At 40.1% G+C, this 25,689-nt stretch overlaps 1 protein-coding gene across 10 annotated transcripts in view; it reads left to right on the plus strand.

The window, feature by feature from the left end:
- Window positions 1-25,689, plus strand: part of KIF1B (kinesin family member 1B) — a 149,229-nt gene that overhangs the window by 21,087 nt on the left and 102,453 nt on the right. For all 10 annotated transcript variants that reach the window (XM_038537949.1, XM_038537953.1, XM_038537958.1 and 7 more), the window contains exons 3-4: window positions 21,437-21,513; window positions 22,625-22,804. In XM_038537949.1, the coding sequence (XP_038393877.1) occupies window positions 21,437-21,513; window positions 22,625-22,804 (257 nt within the window). The remainder of the gene's footprint in view (window positions 1-21,436; window positions 21,514-22,624; window positions 22,805-25,689) is intronic.

The raw sequence follows: 25,689 nt of genomic DNA on the forward strand, positions 1-25,689 counted from the left end.
TCTCCCTCTGCCTGTGTCTCTTATGAATAAATAAATAAAATCTTTTAAAAAAAGTTTTTCTGTAGTTCTGGATAGTTTGAGAAATGGATCTATGTCTGCTAGATTTTCTGACTTTGCTGTTTTTTATCATTTAGATTAAAAGCTGACTAAGAAATTATTAATGGTTATAAAAAAGGTGTTAGAGCTCATTGTTTCTAAGATACTTAGCTTTCTTTTTGACCTTGTTGTTTTGATTGTCAGTTTAGGGGGGAAAAGTAAAATTATCCAAATATATCCATTCTGGATGAAGAATGTCAAATGTTTTCACTTGTAGAAGATAGCAAACTGAAAGAGAAAATAAGTTCCCTAGTTGTACACCTTTGGAGGATAGGGCTGTAAATTTTATAGTTTGTGAGGATTTAAGTTCTATTCACCTTCTTGCTTACCTCCCACAAAAATCTCTTCAGAATGATTGAATATATTGATCTTTTTGTGAAAAAAATAATGAAGAAATGCCTAGTTTTTATTAAAAATAATAATTTGGTTACAGTAGGCCTGGGCATATTGTACTGGTCGTATGAAAACTAATCTATGGGGACGCCTGGGTGGCTCAGTGGTTGAGCGTCTGCCTTTGGCTCAGGGCATGATTCTGGAGACCTGGGATCGAGTCCCACATCGGATTCCCTGCATGGAGCCTGCTTCTCCTCTCTCTGCCTGTGTCTCTGCCTTTCTCTCTGTGTCTCTCATGAATAAATAAATAAAATCTAAAAACAAAACAAACTAATCTATGGATCACATTAAGTGTAGTGCTGAACTCCCAAATGGCTTTTCTTTATCTTTTTTTTTTTTTTTTCCAAATGGTTTTTCTATCATATTATGTTCAAAACTGTTGTAGACAATAGGGTGAGTGGCTCTGCTCTGCCTTATCATTTCTTTTCCTTTCTCTTTTGAGAGTTTGCTCTAATGTGAGTCTATAGGAATTACAGTTATATGTACCATAGGACCTGCACTTAAGGAGTTTTAAATTTGTGGTAGAGGACACAAGACATACTGAAATAAACTCAGTACAAAGTAAGTGTTCAAAGTGGTAATTGCCATAAACAAGAGTTTTTTAAAAAGTGCAAAGGACCCTTGTAGGATTTGTAGATGGTAGGGCATTTCAGCTGGACCTTGTGGAGTAAGTAGGATTTAAGCAAAAAATCTGGTGTGTTTGGGGAAAATTTCAGAATTGCAGCTCATTAGAACTTCCTAGTGTTATGACTAGATAAGGATATTCTTGACCTTCATCTAGCTATAAGACATTGCCTCTCTGCATGTAAACATTTATCAGGAGATATTTGTGACATTTATTTGTTTATATATATATACATATATATATGTATTTTATATATAATATAATATAATAATAATAAAAAGTATAATAAAAATATATTTTTAAAAAGTAGGCTCCACCTCCAGTGTGGGGCTTGAACTCACAACTCCGAGACCAAGTGTCACATACTCCACCCACTGAGCCAGCCAGGCACTCCCAGAAATTAGTGACTTTTAAATTAACATTAGTCTACTGGAACAAAAATCCTCATTTGATGAATCAGCCTTGGACAAAGTAAGGTTTATTTTCTAGATAAATACTTTATTATGGCTCAGAAGTTTTGGGGTAATTTTGATTCCTTTGAAAGGTGTTTGTTCTTGGAAAACTAATTAATTGTATGAGAGACTTTTTCCTCTAGATTTTTGATGGTTTCAGTTTTCTGCTAATGTTTTCTCTTTCTGCTTTTAATTTATATGGCCATTTCTTAGTAATTTGACTAAAATGTAATCCAAATAATTTTGTGTGAAAGATTTTAAGCAAGCTGTTTGTTCTGTTAGAAAGTATTAATGGCTTATTAAAAATAAAGTTGGGTTTAAGATTGGGAAAAAGCATGTATTTCATTGCAAAAAATGAAATAACTTTGCTATAGCCACATGTGTTAGCTGCATTAAAAGACTGCTGTGCTGGCAAGCTGGCCTGGACTGTTGCTCACCGGGATTATAGCTGATTGCACATGGAATGCAATGGAATGTTCTGCCATAAGGTCTCTTATGAAAAAGTAGAAGAGGGTGAAGAGTACTTTAGGGAACATGCCAACTCTGAAAACTGAGTAGAAGCAGTTTTATTTAAGCACTTTCTGGTCTCAGAATATTTTCCATGGTACAGATAAATGTTACTGCCTTGACATTTTGGAGACCCAAGTGCATACAAATGGCTTTGTTTAAAAATATCCCATTATATTCCAAGTTTCTCCCACTTTGGAACCTTTTTTTTTTTTTTTTTGGTCTAATTACTCTTAAAAGGGAAAATGGGGCAGAATTAATGGTTGAACTGCTCACATTTATGGTAAATCTGGACACTTGAGCAGGGAGCCTGACATGGGGCTCAATCCCAGGATCCTGGTCATGACCCCTGCTGAAAGCAGATGCTTAACCAACTGAGCCACCCAGGTGCCCCTTTGAAGGTTTTTTCATTCACACACGTACATTTCTTTTTTTCTTTTTAAGATTTTATTTATGTATTCATGAGAGACACAGAGAGGCAGAGACATAGCAGAGGGAGAAGCAGGCTGCATGCAGGGAGACTGATGTGGGACTTGATCCCAAGACACTGGGATCACAACATGAACCAAAGACAGATGCTTAATCACTGAGCCACCAGATGCCCTCTCCACACATACATTTCTAAATGAAATGCTGCACATCTAGTACAACTAGTACAAAGAATGACTTCATGTCCATTAATGAAAATTTGGGATGGAGGAAGGGACAAAGTGGAAGTTTGGAAAGAAAGACTTTTTTTTTTTAAAGGTTTTTTTGTTTGTTTTAAAGACTTTATTTATTCATGAAAGACAGAGAGGGAGAGAGAGAGAGAGGGGCAGAGACACAGGCAGAGGGAGCAGGCCCCATGCCAGGAGCCTGATGTGTGGCACTCGATCCTGGGTCTCCAGGATTACGCCCTGGGCTGAAGGTGGCACTAAACCGCTGAGCCATCCAGGGATCCCCGGAAAGAAAGACTTTTTAAAGGAATTCTTTTTTTTTTTTTTAATAAAGATTTTATTTATTCATGAGAGACACAGAGAGGCAGAGACACAGGCAGAGGGAGGAGAAGCAAGCTTCATGCAAGGAGCCCCATGTGGGACTCCATCCTGGGAATCCAGGATCAGACCCTGAGCCAAAGGCAGACACTCAACTGCTGAGCCACCCAGGTGTCCCTAAAGGAATTCTTTTAAATCTGAATGTGTTTTTCTAGCCTACAGTCAGAATGAGGTCTCCTGAAGTCTTTTCTGGAATAAGCCATGATTAGTTAGATCAGACTGAGGTGTAGACTCCATAATCCAGCATCCAGAGTGCTTTCCAGTGTGGCTGGAGATGTAGGATAAGGCCAGTTCTTTAGCTGTACTTCTCCACATCCACACCACGTGTTCTAACCTTAGAGATAGAATGCTCAGTATTTTTTTTTTTAAGATTTTTTTTTTTTTTTTTTTTTTTTTTTTTTTATTCATGAGAGACACAGAGAGAGAGGCAGAGAAATAGGCAGAGAAGCAGGGAGAAGCAGGCTCCATGCAGGGAGCCTGATGTGGGACTCAGTCTTGGGACCAGGACCATGCCCTGGGCCGGAGGCAGGTGCTAAACCGATGAATGCTCAGTATTTCTTAACTGACCTTTGTGAGGATGCATTCTGTGAACTGCTGATCTCATTCACACTCAGTCATGTATCTCTGTAACTTATAACCCCTATAACTATTTCACTGAGTCACTAAAACTGCTGAAGATTTGGGCATTCAGACCCTTTTTTTGTTTTGTTTTGTTTTTTGAACTCAGACCCTGACATCAAGACCCAAGCCGTCATCAAGTCAGACACTTAAATGACAGAGGCACCCAGGTGCCCTTTGGGCATTTAAACTCTTAGCAGCACAGTTTTTCTTAGAGCAAAAAAACTGGAAACAGCTTCAGTATCCATCAACAGGAGAATGGATAAATAAATCGTGATACATTTACATAAAATATACAGCAGAGAAGAACTACTATTTACACACACACAAATTATAAACAAACTGTAGCTATACAAGCAACTCACAGAAGACATTGGTGTATTTATATAAATTTCAAAGCTTGCAAAGCTGTTCTCTATATTCTTTGTACCCTACAAACACATGGGAAAGCTATGAAGAAAAGTAAGGCAATAATGACAAAATTTAGCATGCTTCAGAGTTGAGATGGTGGGCAGAGAGATCTGGGAGGGTCAGACAGTGGAGCTGCAGAGGTAAGAATCCTATTCTTTGTCTGGTGGGTACTTGGGGTTTTGCCCTATTGTCTCAGCTTGTGAATTTTATAAAGATTTATTTATTTATTTTTAAAGGAAGAGAGAGTGTGTGCACGAGTGAGGGGAGGGGGTGAGTAGAGGGAGAGGGAGAGTCCCAAGCAGACTCTGTGCTGAACACAGACCCCAATGTGGGGCTCCATCTCATGACCCTGAGATCATAACCTGAGCCAAAACCAAGAGTCAGATGCTCAACCAACTGAGCCAGCCAGACACCTCTGTAAATATATATTTTATGGATCTATCTACTGCATATATACTAAGTATTTACTTTGAAAAAATATGCAAACTAAGGGAAAAAAATAAGTCCTCACTTTGCAAATAGAGCTGTTATGTACCATACCTATTTATATCGGTGACCAGGGCTTATCATGTGATTGGTACATGCCCATGAAATTTTTCTCTTGCCCCCTCTTTCTGAATCTGTCCAGACACTTCACTCCTTTTTCCAAAGAGAGGAATGTTTACTCTTTAAATAGGATGTCCATATTGATTCAGTGACACTCATTTGGTCCCTGGAATGAAAGAAGGTGAACAGCGATGAGGCTCATGTGGTACTGGGAGAAGAACTCATAAAATCTATGGAAATCCATGTGGGTACCAGTGGCATTAAACTTTTTAAAAAAATTTGAAGTGACACAATTGTCCTGTAGTCAGGATTTGGAGCTACAGCAGTGAGGTGTGTGCATGTATGTGGGAGAATGTTGGGGAACAGAGGTGCCACAGGAATAATAGTACTTTTACCCAGTTGGAGTTGACTGAAACTGAGTTTGTCCTTTAGAATGACATTTGAAGTTAGCCTTCTAAATTTAGCCTATCTGCTGGCCCCTGACTTTGCCTTGCACCTTTTTACACTCTGACCTTTCTTCTGCCCAGTCAGTCTTTAAAGCCGCTTCTGCCTTGCTTTCCTCAGGCCCAAAACAGACTTTGTATTTTCTTCTACATCTGACACAATGACTTCTCGTGTGGCAACTTACTAAGATGATATCCTGGAATGTATCCTTGGAATGTACCATCTTTTAGGGGAGATAAACTATCATTAACTTATTGAGCACCTTCTTCTAAGTATTCTTGAAGAACATGATCTTTTTTTTTTTAAAGATTTTATTTATTTATTTATGAGAGATACACACACACACAGAGAAGCAAAGACACAGGCAGAGGGAGAAGCTCCATGCAGGGAGCCTGATGTGGGACTCGATCCCAGGTCTCCAGGAATCACACCCTGGGCCAAAGGCAGGCACTAAACCGCTGAGCCACCCAGGGATCCCTGAAGAACATAATCGTAATGGCTCTATAATATTGTTATATTAATAAACTATAATTTAGCCCTTTCACGAAGATGGCGCCGAAGGTGATGAAGGAAGCCCCTGTCCCTCCCAAAGCTGAAGCCAAAGCAAAGGCTTTGAAAGCTAAGAAAGTGGTGCTGAAAGGTGTATATAGTCACAAAAAAAGGAAGACGCACATTCCACAGGACGCAGGGTCTCCGAAGTCAGTCCAAATATCCTCTAAAGAGCGCCCCCAGGAGAAACAAGCTTGATCACTATGCCATCATCAAGTTCCCCCTGACTACTGAGTCAGCCATGAAGGATATAGAAGACAACAACACAGTTGTGTTCATTGTGGATGTCAAGACCAATAAGCACCAGATCAAACAGGCTGTGAAGAAGCTCTATGACATTGATGTGGCCAAGGTCAACATCTTGATCAGATTGGGATCATCTAAACTGAGTCCAGTTGGCTATAAATCTAGATATAAATTTTTTCACTGTAACAAAAAAAGTAAACCATAATTTATTTACCTGATCCCTTATCATCAAACAATTGAGCTTTAAAACCATTTCTTACAGGCCTGGTGTAAGGAAGAGTGTAAGCCTCACACAGGTGGGGATGGAATTGTTTCTAGAAGGCAGTTTATACAGCTGTCTGCCTGGCATCTCTGCCTGCCTAATAAGCACGTTGAACTCGACATGTTCAAAACTGAATTCCTAATATGTCCCCTTCCAGTCCTGTTCTCCTGCACTCTCTTCAGCTCAGTGGAAATTCTTTGTGGTTGCTCAGGGCAAAAATCATGTCATCATCCGTGACTTCTCTCCTATCTTCTCTCTGTCAGAAGGGCCTGTGGGCTCTGCCTCAGAAGATAGGCAGAAACTGACCACTCTTTCCCCCTGTTGCCACCACCCACAGTAACGTCTTAGCAAGTCATCTTCTATTCTAGCATTCTGTTTTCTCGACAGAGCAGCTAGAGTAATCCTTTTAGAATGGAAGTCAGATTGGTTTTTTTTCCCCCACGGAACTCTAAGATGGTTCCCATGTCACTCCTAGTAAAGCTAAAGTTTGTTCACTGACCTCCCCTCCACTTTGTCAAACCTCTGTAGCCTTCTTGGTCTTTTACTTAATAGCGTATTGGGTACATTTCCCCATGCTTCAGCAACATGATTTTAATGGCTCCGTGTCTTCTTTTGTATTTAAGAACCATATGTTGTTTAGCCCCTCCTTTGTGGTCAAACACCTGAACCTTAAATTTTGTTTATTCAGTGGAAATGTTGCTAGTGCCTACCTAGCCTAATATCCCAGGGTTGCTGTGAGGATCAAATGGAATCAGTTATACTGCATAGGATGGTATTTGTGTGTGTGTGTGTGTGTTTTCATAGGATGGTATTTGAAAAGTTACTTGTTAACTTGTTTTTTTGTGGTTAGTTTTGGTATCTAAATTGTTATTTTCAATGGGAATATAAATGTAAAGGCAGGAACAATTATACCTATCCCCACATTGGAAGAAGCCTTTGGTATTGTGTATTTGCAACTGCTTTTTATTACATTTTAGAATTTAAACTTCTTCAGTTAGCTAAAAAATCTACCATTTCGGGATCCCTGGGTGGCGCAGCGGTTTGGCGCCTGCCTTTGGCCCAGGGCGCAATCCTGGAGACCCAGGATCGAATCCCACATCAGGCTCCCGGTGCATGGAGCCTGCTTCTCCCTCTGCCTATGTCTCTGCCCTCTCTCTCTCTCTCTCTCTCTCTCTCTATCATAAAAAAAAAATTTTTTTTTGAAAAAAAAAAAAAATCTACCATTTCGATTCCAAAACCTCGAAGAGAAGATGACTAGCTAAAATCTTGTAGGAAACCTAGTCCTCTTTCTGTGTCACTTTGCATCTTACTGTTTTAAGCTTTTGAGGTGGACTTGAATAAATCCAAACTGCACTTTATATATGCATTTGTTTGTTTGCTTTTTTTTTTCCCCCAAAGGGGAAAACAACCATCCCCAGGCTTGGCTTGGCTTTTCTTTCTTCTTTCTTTCTCTCCTTTTCTTTCTTTCTTTGTTTCTTTCTTTCATGCCTTCTTTGAAATTCTCAAGAGATGTTTTAGAGTTCATTTTTTAGAGTCCATGCTGGTAACATGGTGCTGATTGCTTTTGGTAGTTGCCCAGTGAAGTGTGAAGTGCTGTAATAGGAGCTAGCAAAGTCTGGAGAGCTGTTAGTGAGACTGGGAAAGGGCCTGCAGCATCTGGTTGTATGGTAGGCAAGGGTAGGTATTTAGATTTAATTTTTGGTAGCATGTTAACAATTGCTTATTTTGTCAAAATCATTTCCAGTGGGCTAAAAACCGTTCTTAGTTGCATTGCTTAGGGACGAATGCTCTGTACATATAGGTGGTAAGAGTAAGAAATATGAAATTAGGTTTTTTTAGAGCATCTATAAGAAATTAGGTTTTTGTTATTCAGCAAACATAGGCTGAGAGGCCACCAGGTTCTCAGAGCCTTAGAGATAGATAAACATTGCAGTGTGATGACTCATAAAAGCATTGAAGAGAGACATCTGAATAATTGAGCGATAGGCCAGGAAAGGTAGGGAATGTCTGGGAAGCCTTTTTGTTTTGGCAGAACAGAAAACTGTATGGCCAGAATTAGCAGAAGGTATGTGAATGACTGAACTGCATTTACTATTTCCTTGTGACCTTGTTCGGTCCAATACCAAGAGTTTATTTTATAACTGTGAATAAACTTGAGGCAAAATGGGTGAAGGGAGAAACAAAAGCAGCTTTTTAAATGCCTGTTAGTGGGGAAAAACCAAACCATGATTAGTAATTAACAACAACAAAAACAGTAATAAACACTTAAGCTGTGCCAACCACAATCAGGCACTTACAGATTTTAACTCATTTAGTCCTCACGGTAATCCTAGGGCAGATACTCCTATTTTCCCCATTTCACAGATGACTTGTCTGGGGTCACATGTCTAGGAATTAGGAGAAAATGACCTTGTGCTGTCTGGCTCCAGAAACTCTCTTTTAATCTGTGCCTAGTACATATTGCCTCTCAAAATAGTAAGTTTTATTGTTCTGTGTAGAAGTACTATATGTGTGTAATTTGAACCTGTTAGATTAAAATTTATTTTGATGTCCCTCCTTGATGCAGGATAATTATGAATAACAAGGGCATTATTATTAGTTCCACCATCTTTGTGCTACTTGGACTGAGCGAGAGGTAGGCCTTCCAAAGTATCTCTTTTCCCAGTTGTTTAACATTTGCTTGGGAACAGTTGTTAATTGAGGGTTTGTTCAGTGTTTATTGTAGCTTGAGGTGCCTGGCTGGCTCCATTGGTAGAGTATATGACTCTTGATCTTGGGGTTGTGAGTTTAAGCCCCATATTGGGTATAGAGATGACTTAAAAAAAATCTTTAAAACAAAATGTTTATTATAGCTAGCATATTTATTTTATACCCAATTGATGACATTGTGACATTACAGAGTTGGTAGGGTTTCTTTTTCCCATTGTGTATTTATTTTTAATAACCTGGGATTGAATATATCGTGAACACATATAGTGTATTTATATTGTTTATAGGATTTGGAATCTAAGTTTGTTATTTTAAATCATAAAGGAATTTTATGATTGTAGTTTTTCTACTTGTACTTTCGGCATTATGCTTTTATATCATTTTAACGTATTTCTAGAAATATGTTATTTTGTGTAGAGGAGGGAGCTGTTTATGGGTTTTGGAATATAAATGGTGTACAAAATGGCTTTATTATGTGCAATTTCAAGAAGACTTTGGGTATAGGAAGATTTTGGAAAAATCACTGGGATTTTCAACAGGCTCTAAACACTCCTGTGTTAGAAAAGTTAATATAAAGTTACAGTGTTGCACAATGATAAGTTAATTGTAGTTGTGGGCAAAATCTTTCATAGTTTGCCAACAACACCATAATTGCTACATAGCGACTTTGAGAAATTAGATAAACAAATTCATTTTGGAGAATAAAAAGTATTTTAAGTACAAATCTTGTTTTGACTGCCGTGTTTTGTAGGGCTTAGTAATTAAAACATTATTTCTGCACCTTTATGCTGAAATAACAAAATTGAGAAGAAGGCAAAGAGAAAAAGGAGTAAAGTTAGGGGATGAACAGACTTTGTAAGGCCAATTTTGACTGGAAGAGTCTCTAAGAAAGAGAAGACAGTCTTCTGGTTCATTAATAGACTAAAACCTATAGAACATTTTGTGATAATCATTTTACTTTTTAAAAGGTTTTATTTATTTATTTGAGAGTGCAGAGCAAGTGAGAGAGCAGGAATAGGGGTAACAGGAATGGGAGCAGGAAAAGCAGACTCCCTGCTGATTGGAGAGCCTGACACAGGGCTCCATCCTAGGACCTCAGGGTCATGATCTGAGCCAAAGGCAGATGCTTAACCAACTGAGCCACTAAGGCACCCCTGTGATAATCATTTTATTATTATTTATTTTTATTTTTTTATTTTTATTTTTTTATTCATAGAGATGCAGAGAGAGAGAGAGAGAGAGAGAGAGAGAGGCAGAGACACAGGCAGAGGGATAAGCAGGCTCCATGCAGAGAGCCTGACGTGGGACTCGATCCAGGGTCTCCAGGATCATGCCCCGGGCTGCAGGCGGCACTAAACTGCTGTGCCACCGGGGCTGCCCCTTGATAATCATTTTAAAGGCATTTCTGTTCATCTTGGATAAGGTCTTCAGGTAAGCCTTCACATGAAAGAGGCTGTCCTGTTCTTCACTCTTCTCCAGCTTTCTCAAAGTAATGAGTGTCAACTACAGCGCAAGGAATAAATGAAGACAATATAGGGCCTCCAGAGAGAGAAAAGCAAGATCCTCTTCCCTGTGGACTAGGGAAAAAAGATCCAGTTAGACCTTCAGTGCTAAAGCTGCCTTTCTGATTTGTGAAGGGGACTTAAGAAAACAGCCTTGAAACCAGATGAGATCTGGATGGTGATGGAAACCAAGGCATAGAGGTGAGGGTGAGCAGAACTCTGGGAAGTCAGGGGATCCCCTGAACAAAGACTCGTTTCTCCAGGGGGGGCCAGACATGGTTGTGGTAATAAGCATTGTCATGATAGGTAGTGGAGCTTGACTTCCTCTGTGAATGTTACCATCCCCTCTCTTGGCTCTTGGGTCCTTGTGCTCTACTGATTGCCTTCCTCCCTCATAGACCATTCAACCTCCGTTCTTCCTCACCTCCTAGGTTAAAAGTGCACCAAACTTTGTCTCTTTTCTTTGCTCTCCTAGGTGATCCCCTAGGTGGTTCATTCAGGCTAAAGGCTTTAAGTGTCGTGAGGTGATGATGACTCCCAAATTAATTTCTCCAGCCTGGACTGACTTCTCTGGAGATCTCTAGGTCTCTCGACCACCCCGCTGCTAACCTAATCCTACTTGAGAGCCTAAGAAGGATCTTACCCTTAACATGTCCTCAATGGAACTGCTATTTTCTCCTCCCTGTGCACTCAAGTGGCCCTTCCTTCATTCTCAGCTTTTTTTTTTTTTTTTTTTTTTTTTTTTAGTTTCTCAGACCGAATATTGGAGTAACTCTGGTCATCTCTCTCTCTCTCTCTCTCTCTCTCTCTCTCTCTCTCTCATAGGCTGCCTGCAGTCCATCAGGAAGGCCTGTCCTCTCTGCCTTTACAAGTGGGGACAGGCACCATTTCTTTCTAGCCTTAGTCAATACAGGCAGTAGCTTCTGTCTTTCTGCTTCTGCCTTTGTTCCCATACAGGAGCCAGAGTCTTGTTTGGAAATGTAAATCAGATGTCACCTCTGTGCTTCAGATCCTTTGTTGACTTCCTGTCACTTTTAGAATAAAACTAAAAATCCTTACCTTGGTCACAAAGCCCCAGTTGCATTTGGCCTCTGGCTAGCTATGTGATTTGACATCTTACCATCATTTACTTTTTTCTGGCTACGGTGGTGGTCTTCCTTTTTCTTAAATGTTACTAAATCCCTGCTCAAATATTATCTTCTCAGAGGTGACCGTCTGCCCTTTAAAAAAAAAAAAGGATTTATTAATTTATTTATTTAGGTGGGGGGGAGGGGTAAAAGAGGGAGGGAGAGTCTAAAGCAGACTCTGCATTGAGCGCGGATCCCTAAGTGGGTTTGATCCCACGAGCCTGAGATCATGACCTGAGATCATGACTCTGAGAAACCAAGAGTCAAACGCCTGACTGTGCCGCCCAGGCACCTCAGTGGTGGCGGTCTTCCCACTTTTCATAGCCAACCCCACCACCGCCACTCCTGTCGAGAGACTGTCGTATCTCCTAAGTCTCCGTAATTTTTCTTCCCCAGGTTATACTATGTATATTAGTTAATTATCTAACTCCCAGATTAGAATATAAACTCTTTGAAGATAGACTGGTTTTCACTACATACTTACATCTGGGGCATGGTAGGCACTCAGATATTTGTCAAATGAAAGAATATTTTGAACATTTGTTTTGTGTTAGAATTCTTGACATGGTCTAGTCATTAATCCCACAACAATTCTATAAAGTTAGGGAATGTTACTATTGTACCCATTTTACAGATAAGAAAATTGAGGATTAACTAAACAGTTTGTTATATGCCCTAGCCAGTATGAATGCTAAATTAGTACTGGCTACTCAGGAAGAGGGGGTTAGATTAAAGCTTCTATAGTATTCTATTTCCTTCATTGCTAAAATCCTTGAAAATACCTTCTAAAAATATTTTCCGGGGATCCCTGGGTGGCGTAGTGGTTTGGCGCCTGCCTTTGGCCCAGGGCGCAATCCTGGAGACCCGGGATCGAATCCCACGTTGGGCTCCCGGTGCATGGAGCCTGCTTCTCCCTCTGCCTATGTCTCTGCCTCTCTCTCTCTCTGTGTGACTATCATAAATAAATAAATAAATAAATAAATAAATAAATAAATAAATAAATAAATAAATAAATAAATATTTTCCATTTCTAGGTCAACTTGTATTTTGATCATTGAATTTTGGGTCATACTTTAAGACAGAAATTCAGTTTTGGATCACAAGATATAATGTTTTTGGTATAGGAATGGACCTTTTTCTGTCCCTGCCCCCATAAATGCTATTTAGTAGAACTCCTGGATTTCTGATGCCAGATGCAGTTCTCATGAGAGTCATCTGATAAATGGCAAGCAGAATTTCCCAAACATTCTGTATCAGTTGCTGTGTTGTGTGTAATTGGTCTCCACACTTCCACTCATGCCTTCCTCCAATCCATTCTCCATACTGCAGTGTATAACTGTAATCAAGTAACTCAAGTGAGTTCTCGTTGCTCGGGGGTTCACCAACTCCTTGTGGTCCGTCGATTATTTGACCCTGCGGTTTTAGTGCTTTTCTAACTCTTTGTTGTTCCTTGTACTTGAGCCATACCTGGCAAACCAGTACCTGGATGCCACATGTTTCTTTTTACCCTAAGGCTTCCTAAGCAGTTCTCTGGCTTGGGATGCATACTGCCCAAGATTTGGAACCTTGGAGTCCATTGTTCCAAACTTTAGTCCAGCCTCTGGCCTCAGGCAAGTGCCCTCTCTAGTGCCCCAAATGTAAAATGGAGGTGATAATAGTATCTACCTCATAAGGTTATTATAAGGACTAAGTGAGTGAATACATGTAATGCTTTAGCACAGTGCTTGGAACATAGTGAGCATTTAATAAGTGTTAACTCTTCACTTTCCCTAGCTGTCTCCTGTTTATCCTCAGCCCAGCCTTCTCTGTTTTGTCAAATCAAAGTTTACTGACTTCAGAAATCATCTCTAAGTTTAGACCCCATGCTTATCTAGCATGGCTCTTACCATAATTTGAAAGCATTTATTTATTTTGTGTGATTATATGTCTGTCTCCTCCCTTGGCTATTAGGTCTAGAAGGGCAGAAATAACTTTTTGCTTGCTATTATATCCCCAGCAGAGTGCCTGGCAAATAATTTATGCTTAATAAATGTACCCAATAAATGAAAGTGCTGTTCAACTTTTCCATTCTTAAAATAGGATCTTGGGATCTTTTGCAATAATGCTGCTGCTGCTGCTGCTGCTGCTGCTGCTTCTTCTTCTTCTTCTTCTTCTTCTTCTTCTTCTTCTTCTTCTTCTTTTTAATAGGGGAGGGCAGGGCAGAGGGAGAAGGAGAGAGAGAATCTTTTTTTTTTAATTTTTAAAAAAGATTTTATTTATTTAATCATGAGAGATCCACAGGGAGAGAGAGAGAGAGGCACAGGCACAGGCAGAGGGAGAAGCAGGCTCCACGCAGGGAGCCCGACGTGGGACTCGATTCCGGGTCTCCGGGACCTGGCCATGGGCCGAAGGCAGCACCAAACCGCTAAGCCACCGGCTGCCCGAGAGAGAGAGAACCTTAAACAGATTCCATACCCAGTGTGGAGTCTGATGCTGGCCTCGATCTCACAACCCTGAGATCATGACCTGAACCAGAGTCAAGAATCAGATGCTTAACTGACTGAGCTGCCCAGGCACCCCAATAATGCTTGTTTTGAGAGGGATTAATGTTAGTATAGAAGCTAGCATTATTTCCAACACGGGAGACTTGGAAAACTGAGCACAGTGAGTGAAAGTACAGAAAGCAAAGGGGCAGGGACTATTGGAAAACAGGGAGAAAGATCAGGAAAGTGGATTTGTTCAGATGTATGCTGTCTAACAGAGTGTTTTTGTTGAAGATCCTTGATCAATCCTGGATTGATGTACCTTAGTTATGGTATTCAGCAGTGACTCAACCAGTGCTTATCGAGTTCCTGCACCTAACCCTTCTAATTGAATGTATGTTTCAGAGGAACTACTTGGGAAGATAAATGCTGAGAATATTAGCATTTATTTATGTCTGTTGCTGTTTAGCATATCACTACCTCTTGAGTGTGTGTCATGTGTGTGAGGTCAAGAATCTGTTTCATACCCACACAAGAATCCTTATTCAGGGCAAGCTTGTCATATCTAGAACATTGTAGAAAATTTTACAGCAATAAATTAGAATGGTAAGACCTCTGCCTGATAGGGGATTGCATATTTCCTGTGAAATGCATACTGTAAGAGACAGTTCTAAAGACCTAGGGTAGAAGAGTGATTTCCAATACCTACCCTGCTCTTCTGCCTCCCATTATACTTTCCTTTACCCTTGTCTTTCCTGGTGACCCCCATCAGCACATCTTCCTATTTAAAACTTGGTCATCTTTCTTTCTGTTCCCATCTTTCCTTCTGTTCCCTGTTTACCCCTTACTGCTATTTACTAAAAGTTGTATTTCTACTCCTGAGATTGGATTTAGATTCCTCCTCTCCCAGAGATGAATGTTTCTTTTTTTCTTTTTTAAAGACTTTTTTACTTATTCATGAGAGACACAGAGAGAGAGAGAGAGGCAGAGACACAGTCAGAGGGAGAAGCAGACTCCATGCAGGGAGCCTGATGTGGGGCTCCATCCCCGGGACTCCAGGATCAGGCCCTGGGCCGAAGGTGGGTGCTAAACCGCTGGGCCACCCAGGGATCCCAAGATGAATTTTTTTTTTTTAATTTTAAAGATTTTATTTATTTATTCATGAGAGACACACAGAGAGAGGCAGAGACACAGGCAGAGGGAGAAGCAGACTCCATGCAGAAGCCTGACGCGGAACTCGATCCCGGGACTCCAGGATCACGCCCTGGGCCCAAGGCAGGCACTACACCTCTGAGCCACCCAGGGATCCTCAAGATGAATGTTTCTTAACAGAAGTTGAGTAATAAGTTGGCTGCTCAAGGAGAAGAGACTCAGGAAGCAAGTTATGTTGAGAGAGCTAAGTACCAGTCCACAAATAAGCATCACCTACTTATGAAGTCAGCACTGTGAGTGATGCAGAAAGAGGAGTCATGGTTTCCAGCTACAAAGAAGTAACAGTCTGTAAGGAAAGATATAACTAACACAGTCATTGGATCTTTGGGTGTATATTGAGAATCTATCATATGGCAGGTATTCTCCTTGGAGCTGGGATATAGCAGTAGATGAAACAAGTTCTGGTGTCATGGAACCTCCGTTCCAGTGACTCACATAAGTCAGGCAGTCAGGAGTGCAGTGAAGACAAATAAAGCAGGGGAAGCAGATGGAGAGTGAAGGCATGCTGTTTAAGTAGGATGGTCAGAAAAGGGCCATCTGATGTTTGAGCAGAGACCTGTATGAAGTTAGGGAGTGGGCTGTTCAGATACTTGGGGCAGTAGCATTCCTGTTAAGGCCAAAATGCAAAGGCTCTGAAATGATAGAATATCTTCATTAAGAAGAACAGCAGGAAAAAAAAGGGGGGGGCAGCAGGGCTGGAGTAGGGGGTGAATCATTCCAGTAACTGGGCAGGAGGTCAGAGGGAGTGGAGTTTTGTTCAGTGTTTGGCGGGAAGCTGTTGGAATGTTCACCAGAGGCATGATGTGACTGTCATCTGGGTTAGTGTGAGAAAAGGACCACTGTTTGCAGTGTGGAGATAAGATTCTCCAGGGGCTCAGGGGAAGCCAGGAGCCCAGTTAGGAGTTACTGCCATCTTCCAGGTGAAAGAGGTGGTGGCTTGGACCAAGGTGGTAATGATGGTGGTGATAAGCCATGGAATTCAGGATTCATTTTGAAAGTAGAGCTGATCAGATGTGGGGTGTGAGAGAAGAAAGTTGAAGATGACTCTTGAGATCCATTTATGAAAAGTTGCTTGTGGAGATGGGTCCAGGTCTGGAGTATACTGTGTCCAGAGAAGTCTCAATAGGAAGGGAGGCCTCAGGTGCAGAAGTTGCTTAAAAGGGGCCTTGAAAAAAAAAGGGGGGGGGGGCCTTGAAAATTGGCATAAAAGGTGATTTTATAGGAAATAAAGCAGTATGAGGGGTATAGATAGCATTTACAATAGAGTTCTGTTTGACTCTAGTCTTGAAAATATGCCTGGAGTCCATTCATTGCAGAAAAAGTGGTTATTTATCCTAAACAAAGCTTGCACACTGATGAGACATGGCCCTGCTATGTTTTTAACAGCTTTTACATTGGTGAAAATAGTTTATACATTGAAGATATTCATTAATTAGTATTATTCCATTCTTATGTGCTCAGTTGACTTTGATATAAAGAACCACTGTATTAAATATTGCTTAATCTTTTGGTAATACAATTCTCTCTATATTCTTTCTGTGAAAGTTGATGAAATGAACTGATATTTTATGTGTATATTGCATAGGTATGCACTATTTTTCTTTTTATGCTTCTGAAAATGATACAGGATTTAATGAAATTAAAATCATACATGCCAAAAGAAGGACATGCATCTGAGTGCCTGTTTGGTGTAAGGCATTGTAGAAGATCCACAAGACTGGGTCCACGTACTGAGGGGATTTCAAATGTAGGAACACCACAGATTTGGTGGTACAGCTAAAGGACCCCAATGTAGTACTTTGATTATTGCTAAGAAGTATAATTCTTATTTTATTGGTTGGTGAATGAATTTTCCTCACTTTGGTTTAAGGATCATGGGATATGGTTAACATATCCACCAACACACTTGAGAGAGTTAAAAACAGGATAAAATACCTAGTTTTGAAAATGACCATTTATGTAGTAGCATTTATTTATGTAGGCATTTTAACTTGTCCTGATCACAATCCTAACTTCTCATCTTGGTGATAGCCTTGAAAACCACCAGTCTACTGTGATTGTACTGTGCTGCCATACTGCTAGCTTTCACTACTCTATTCATTTAATCCTTTGAACTAGGTATTATTTCAGTTTCAGGGAGGACTCAAAAGTGCAGCCAAACCCAAGGTAACAAAAAATTCTAAGTATATTTATTAAGTGTTCATCATATGTTTAGAATATTAACATATTCTAAATGGTCCTTTGATCCAAATCCCATACCCTTTCCATTACATGTAGTGTGTCCCTCTCTCCCCTTTTATTCATGGTTGGAAACATCCTGTTTCTTAGTTAAGTTAAAGGAGGAAGTTAGATCTCAGCTGTTGCTAATTCAGAAAGAAAAAACCTTTGGCACATTAGAAAACATTAATGTGTTGTCCTTGGAAGTAATGGTGGAGTTTATGGGCTTCTGATGAGGTCAAGGGCTGTCACTGATGTTTTATTTTTATAACAGTGTTTTCATTTGCAGAGGTGGGAAGTTTCAGAAGTTTTTTTTTTTTTAAGATTTTATTTCTTCATGAGAGACATAGAGAGGCAGCGACATGGGCAGAGGGAGAAGCAGCTCTCCACAAGGAACCTGATGGGGGACTCGATCCCAGACCCTGGGACCACACCCTGAGCCGAAGGCAGACGGCTCAACCACTGAACCACCAGGTGTCCTTCAGAATTTTTTATTAGGAAACATTTCATATATTCAAGGCAGTACAATGCATTTATAAATATAAAGCACACTAGCCTATTAAATACTACCCAGCTAACATACGAAATTATCCATGCCTTCGGGGGCTCTGCTTATACTGGCCCCTCAAACAGATAACAGTATTGAGTTTTACTTTTTTTTTTTTTTTTAAAGATTTTTATTTATTTATTCATGAGAATGCACAGGGAGGAGAGAGAGAGAGGCAGAGACAGGCAGAGGGAGAAGCAGGCTTCATGCAGGGAGCCTGACCTGGGACTCGATCCAGGGTCTCCAGGATCACACCCTGGGCTGCAGGCGGCGCTAAACCGCTGAGCCACCGGGACTGCCCGAGTTTTACTTTGTTCTAATGTGTCTTCTGTAAATGTCTTTTGTTTAGGAATTAAAATATTTTAAGTATTATGGGTACATTTCATCTTGTTTGACATAACTATTATGAAAATAGCTATTCAGAATTATATTTTGATTTGCTTAGTTTATATTAGAATAAGAAGGGTTTTGTCTACATACAGGCAGTTACTTAAAAGGCAACTTGGTTTCTGTAAGATCTGTAAGTTAGGAGACTTCATTAGTTTCAGAGGTTGCAAAGATCTGGAAGGAGAGAATCTTGAGGAAGAGGAAAAGGATTTCATGTGAATCAAGAAAATTGCTCACTGGTGTAGTGTTTCTGCTTCTTAGGACTAGGGAAAAGAGAACAAAGAGGTAGGATCTGAAAACTAGCCCTTTCTTAAGTTCTTGGCAGAATTGGTACCACTAGGGAGTAGCTAAAAGACTAAGTGAAGTATGGCTTAATAGTCTTATGACAGCAAATTTCCTAGAGGTTAGAAAGTGTTTGTATTAAACATGTTTTTGAGTAGTGAAGACTACTTTAGGGATCCTATCTAACATCTTGTTATTCGTTGTCTTTATCACTGAGCCACTGAAATCTGAATCTAGTGCACTTAGTATGACACTAACTTCCGTTTGCTTAGTAGAGTTTGTGTAGTCTTTCATCTTTTAGGAACCATAATCCTCACAGTTCCTCATTTTAAATGGGTAAAGAGAGTTTTAAGCAATGCCTATGATGTAATTTTAGAGAGGTGGTCATAAATGTGCATACATGCACACATTTGTATACATAATGCATGAAAATGCCTTACTGTGTTTGCCTTGGCAGTTGCTACATAAAGGCAGGGAATAAGTCTATAGAGGATGGGTGTCTTGGTTATGAGTGGGGGTCCAAAGCTAAACCCTCCAAGTCCACATCCTGGATTGCCACTAGCTAGCTGTGTAGCCTTGGTTACAAGCCTTGGTTATAACTTAGCCTTGGTTAAGTTATTTAGCCTCTTTGTGATGGTGTCTCTATCTCTACAAAGGTGGTAATACAACTTATATCTGCCTTAGTAGTAGGGAGGGTTGGTACACAGGAAGTATGTATGTATTTATTTATTTATTTTTATTTTTTTATTTTAATTTTTAAAAAAGATTTTATTTATTTATTCATGAGAAACACACACACACACACAGAGGCAGAGACACAGGCAGAGGGAAAAGCAGGCTCTATGCAGGGAGCCCGACGTGGGACTCGATCCTGGGTTTCCAGGACCACACCCTGGGCTGAAGGCGGCGCTAAACTGCTGTGCCACCTGGGCTGCCCAACACAGGAAGAGTTTAGATCTCAGCACTTGCAGTGTTTATAGTGCTCCATGAACGTTAGTTATTCTTTAAATCTTGTCCCCCCATTGCCTTTTGGTTAGAAGCACACTTCATTGCTTAAGTTGCCATTTGTGTGTGAGGAGGTGTTCTTTCTAGAACCATGTCTCCTTGTCACATGATTATGTGCAGAATGAGCCTTATTCATACTCTGTCAGCAGTTGAGGTTTGAACATAAGTGTGTGGCCATACCCGGTGGAATCCAGCAAGAGAGAGAACTAGGCACCGTAGCAACTGTTGCTATTTGTGTCCTGCGCAACAGCTGCCCTGGACAGATTTATTTTTTAATCCTGATCTCACTGATAGCCTGGGATGTGGCCGTGCCTTAGAGAAGTGGATTGGTTGAGATGTCTGGTCTTTGAGGAGATTTCATGACCACATGTTATAAAGATTCTATTCCATGTCAAATATGAGGCACTAAACCTTTGTGTGTATGAGAAAGGAAGAAAGGCTAATAAGCCTCCGTGTTCAGACAGTCCCTGAAGTATAGTGTGACTGGATTAATCATACAAGAAATACTTTCAATAGGGTCAATAGGGGCAGTAAGGCTTTGTGCTTTTCAGTCAAAAAGTAACTTTGCTGTCTAGAGGCGCCTGGGTGGCTCAGTTGGTTAAGCGTCTACCTTTGGCTCAGGTCATGATCTCGGGGTCCTGGGGTCTAGCCTGCATTGTCTGGCTCTCTGACAGCAGGGATTCTGCTTCTCCCTCTCCCTCTGCCCCTCTCCCCACTCATGCTTACATGCTCGCTGACTCTCTCTGTCAAATAAATAAAAATTGTTTTTAAAAAAGTAATTTTGTCTGCAACATTCTACAGATGATTTGTGGTCTGTGATTCCACTGCAGACACATAATATATACATGTATACATATATATAACATTATTATCAACTGTGGATTTTATTTTGTTTTTTTTATTATTTTTTTTTATCAACTGGATTTTAAAAATAAGATTGTCTTTCTGATAAATACTTAATTATCAAATGCCTTACTAAAGTAGATAATAAGATCTTTAAAAAGGGGTTATTTCAAGTAGTAGTTGGGTCAATTCAGTAATTTTCTAATTTTCATTTCTAATGTATTGAAATATTTATGTAGCATCTTGAAATAGATATGCAGGCTGCTTCTGAATTTTGGCTGCTTATTCAGCCATAAGATATTTACTGAGCACCTGCTATGTACCAGGCTCTGTTCTGAATCCTGGTAGCACTCAGTGAATGTTGATGGCCTGATTCTTTTAGGTTCTATATAGGGATCCTGCTTATTAAATATGTGATTATTTTTTATTGCTTTCTTTTTTTTAATTTTTTATTTATTTATGATAGTCACAGAGAGAGAGAGAGAGAGAGAGGCAGAGACACAGGCAGAGGGAGAAGCAGGCTCTATGCACTGGGAGCCCGACGTGGGATTCGATCCTGGGTCTCCAGGATCGTGCCCTGGGCCAAAGGCAGGCGCCAAACCGCTGCGCCACCCAGTGATCCCGTGATTGCTTTCTTTAGATTCAGTGGTATGACTACTGATTTGAGTATTTTATTTTTATTTTTTTATTTTATTTTTTTAAGGATTTTTTATTTATTTATTCATAGAGGCAGAGAGAGAGAGAGAGAGGCAGAGACACAGGCAGAGGGAGAAGCAGGCTCCATGCAGGGAGCCTGACGTGGGACTCGATCCCAGGTCTCCAGGATCACACCCCAGGCTGCAGGCGGCGCTAAACCGCTGCGCCACGGGGGCTGCCTGATTTGAGTATTTTAAACTTATAACATGTTGAACTAACATGTAACTGAGTGACTTACAAAATCAAATTATTTTCATTCTCTAGGTATTATTAACCCAAAGAACCCAAAGGAAGCTCCAAAGTCCTTTAGTTTCGACTACTCCTACTGGTCTCACACCTCGGTGAGTATACCTACAGTGCAGTATAATAAAACAACGTGAGTAGTGAACAGTTTTGAAAGAGCTTGCACTTCCACAAGGAGTATAGAGATGACCAACACCTAGGAAAATGGAGAGAGCAGGGCTCTTTGTGGTACCCTTCTTAGTAGAGGACCCCAAATCTTGCTGGCTTCTAGGGATTGTTCCTGAACTACAGATTGCTTCTGCATCTCTTCATTATATGTTTTCTCCTTTTTCCTTTCTTTTTTTTCTGTCTTGTGTTGAGAGTATGAAAGGTTTTAAACTACTGGCAGAGCCTTATGGCCAAGGGAAGGGCCTATGAAGGGAGGTAGGCAGCATTTGTCACTGAAAGGTGGGTTTATTGAAAAATAGCTATACTACCTGGAGTGAGTGCAGGGAAATATTTTTATATGTGGACTTGACCTTTGAGCTTTTAGTTCCATTTTGCATTTTTAAAAAAGACTTTATTTATTCATGAAAGACACAGAGAGAGAGAGAGAGGCAGAGGCATAGGCAGAGGAAGAAGCAGGCTCCATGTAGGGAGCCCGATGTGGGACTTGATCCTGGGACTCGATCCTGGGACTCCAGGATCATGCCTGGGCCGAAGGCAGGTGCTTAACCACTGAGCCACCCAGGCATCCCTCCATTTTGCATTTAAGAAAATCTTGCACCTTTCTACAAATGGAAGGTTTTAGAAAGTGACGTGTAATCAAGTGAGGTGTATGGCTGACCTGGGTGACTCTGTGCGTGTGAGTATTTAATAAGAGAAAAATAGGGATGCCTAGGTGGCTCAGCGGTTTGGCACCTGCCTTCAGCCCAGGGTGTGATCCTGGAGTGCCAGGATTGAATCCCACATCCGGCTCCCTGCATGGTGCCTGCCTCTCCCTCTGCCTGTGTCTCTGCCTCTCTGTCTCTGTCTCTCATGAATAAATAAAGAAAATCTTAAAAAAAAGAAAGAAAAATAAACTATGTGTAGGAGGGGCTTAAAAATTTTATAATATATTTTAACAGATGACTATTGAGATTCCAAACACTTCAGTTTATTACAGCAGTAATCAAACATAGGAAAGAATACAAATAAAATGCCATTTATTTCTCCTTTTAATCTTTACAGCCTGAAGATCCCTGTTTTGCATCTCAAAACCGTGTGTATAATGACATCGGAAAGGAAATGCTTTTACATGCCTTTGAAGGATATAATGTCTGTATTTTTGCTTATGGGCAGACTGGTGCTGGGAAATCTTACACAATGATGGGTAAACAAGAAGAAAGCCAGGCTGGCATCATTCCACAGGTAAAAAAAAAAAAAAAAAAAAAAGCAAAAATACTTTATTATTATTTAGTCTTAGATTGCTGTATAGCAGTTATTTTTATTTGGCAAACATTTACTCAGGGACTGTCATATGTAAAAGCACAAAAATAATTTGTCTCTTTTCCTCAAAGGAGGTAATAATCTGATGGAAAAGACTGGTGTGTACACATGTCTGTCTTTAAAGGTGGGGAAGTTGGCATTCTGTAAAGTTTTTGCTGTATACCTGTGTCTGGATATTTTATCTTTTGAACAGTGTTATTAATAAGCTTCTTAAAAAAAAGTGGTAGTATGTCCCAACTTCGTTCTGAGTCCTGGGGACACCTCGTTGGTGGTGTTGATCTTTTCCCAAGTTCCATATATAGAACACTTCTTAAGCATGTGGTTATTTTTGTTTTTTGATTGCCTTATCAGAGATATTTTCCTTTTGTCTTATTAATTTAATACTATCACTTTAAGCTTGAGCAGTCTGAGAATTCTTAATAGCAGTATCTTTTCACCTTGTATTGTTTGGAATGAGAAGACTTATGACAGATACTTATTTTTTATTTTTGTTTTTATTTTTATTAAAGATTTTATTTATTTATTCATGAGAGACACACACACACACACACACAGACATAGGCAGAGGGAGAAGCAGGCTCCATGCAGGGAGCCTGATGCGGGACTCCAGGATCATGCCCTGGGCCAAAGGCAGGCGCTCAACCGCTCAGCCACTCAGGGGTCCCTGACATAGATATTTAAAAGGAACTTCTTTCAATAATAACAGAAGAGAAGTTTGCTTTTATTGATATTTGGAATTAATTTTAAGTCTTCTTTTTACTATAGGCCTAGTGTGACCTCTCTATATTCTGAGAATAAAGTACGTAAGAGAGCAATAGCTACTTTTTCTAATGGATTATTGGATTATAATTTTAAATTCAGTTGTGTAATTGAAATGTTTAACATCAGTAAAGATTAAGAGTTTTTCAGAAAAAACTGAAGATACTAGCATTTTTTTTTCTGTAAAAAATATATGTCAATATTGAGACATATACTTGGGAATTGTCACTTATAAATAGGAATAACAATAATAAAAATACCAATTAGAGAAAACATTATGTAGCACATGCCATGTGCAAGCACTTATCTAAGTGTTTTGCAAAAAGTAGCTCAGCTAATCCTTCTTGTTTGACCCTAAGAAGAAGGTGCTGTTATTACCTTTATTTTATTTATTTCCCTCATTTTAAAGATGAGGAAACTGAGGCACAAAGAGGTCATGTCTCTTGCCTAAGGAAGTGGCAGAACCAGAATCCAAATGTAGTCAAGGTGGTTCTGGAGGCTTTGCTTTTATAACTATGTAATACTTTTTTAGCAATGAAATAATTTTTTGTAGATTGTAGTAAGTTATACTAAACAATCCTGTTTATTCCATCATCACATTTAGTTTCTCCTTCCTTCTCCTTTAGCTTGTTTACTATTAGAATTCTTGTATAATTATATTATATGTCTCTCTTCTGGTAGAATTTTGGAATGTTTTATTTTAGAGCAAAAGCATTGATTTTTTTTTTTTTTTTTTTAAGATTTATTTATGATAGACATGGAGAGAGAGAGAGAGAGGCAGAGACACAGGAGGAGGGAAAAGCAGGCTCCATGCCGGGAGCCTGGCATGGGACTTGATCCCGGGACTCCAGGATCGTGCCCTGGGCCAAAGGCAGGCGCCGAACCGCTGAGCCACCCAGGGATCCCCAAGCATTGATTTTTTGAAGACAGGATTATCATTTAAAAACTGCCATTAAAAACAAACAAACAAAAATAAATAAATAAAAACTGCCACTTAGGGATCCCTGGGTGGCGCAGCGGAGCCCAATGCAGGGAGCCCAATGTGGGACTCGATCCCAGGTCTCCAGGCTCAGGCCCTGGGCTGAAGCCAGCGCTAAACTGCTGAGCCACCTGGGCTGCCCGAAAAATAAATGTTTTCTATTGGAAATGTCACTGCATGGTAGAGTAGTCTCTATAAAGGGCTTGGGATCATAAGAGAGAGGTAAAGGGGAAAATTTTATACGACGAAAAGTCGTCTTCTTTTCTTTTTTTTAAGATACTTTTTTTTTTTTTTTTTTTTTTAAGATTTTATTTATTCATGAGAGACACAGAGAAGAAAGGCAAAGACATAGGCAGAGGGAGAGGCAGGCTTCCCGAGTGGAGCCTGTAGTGGGACTTGATTCTAGAACCCCAGGATCATGACCTGAGCTAAAGGCAGATGCTCAACCACTGAGCCACTATAGTGTACTCTCTACACCCAATGTGGGGCTTGAACTTAAAACTCGGGGATAGGGTGTGTGTGTATGATTTTTTTTAAAAGATTTTATTTATTTATTCATGAAAGAGAGACAGAAAGACAGAGAAAGAGAGAGGCAGAGACACGGGCAGAGGGAGAAGCAGGCTCCATGTAGGGAGCCTGACGTGGGACTCTGTCCCAGGACTCCAGGATCACGCCCTGGGTCGAAGGCAGGCGCCAAACCGCTGAGCCACCCAGGGATTACCCATGATTTGTAATGTATATAGTAACTGACAGTATAAAATAAAGCTTCCATAGCATGATAAATAAAATGTCTGCAAAATATAGTTTAATAGTATTTTGCTACATAATAATATCTATAGTAGAGTCACTAGCATAATGTGAAGAATTGAATTCACAGAAATTAAATGTGTCAAGGACCTAACACAGGAAGAGCCAGAACTCCTCCTCTTCCTCTAAATGTGGCTTGCTTTCTAAGGAAACATTTCTGAGATACAGTCATTGAGAGAGAATAAAGATGAACTGAGGAGAACGAATTCACAACTGTCCTTTAATTTCGTTCAAAGCGTTCTCCTTTGATGTTGTTGCCCTT

The sequence above is a fragment of the Canis lupus genome, chromosome 5 (assembly GCF_011100685.1).
Source record: "Canis lupus familiaris isolate Mischka breed German Shepherd chromosome 5, alternate assembly UU_Cfam_GSD_1.0, whole genome shotgun sequence".
Taxonomy (NCBI): domain Eukaryota; kingdom Metazoa; phylum Chordata; class Mammalia; order Carnivora; family Canidae; genus Canis; species Canis lupus.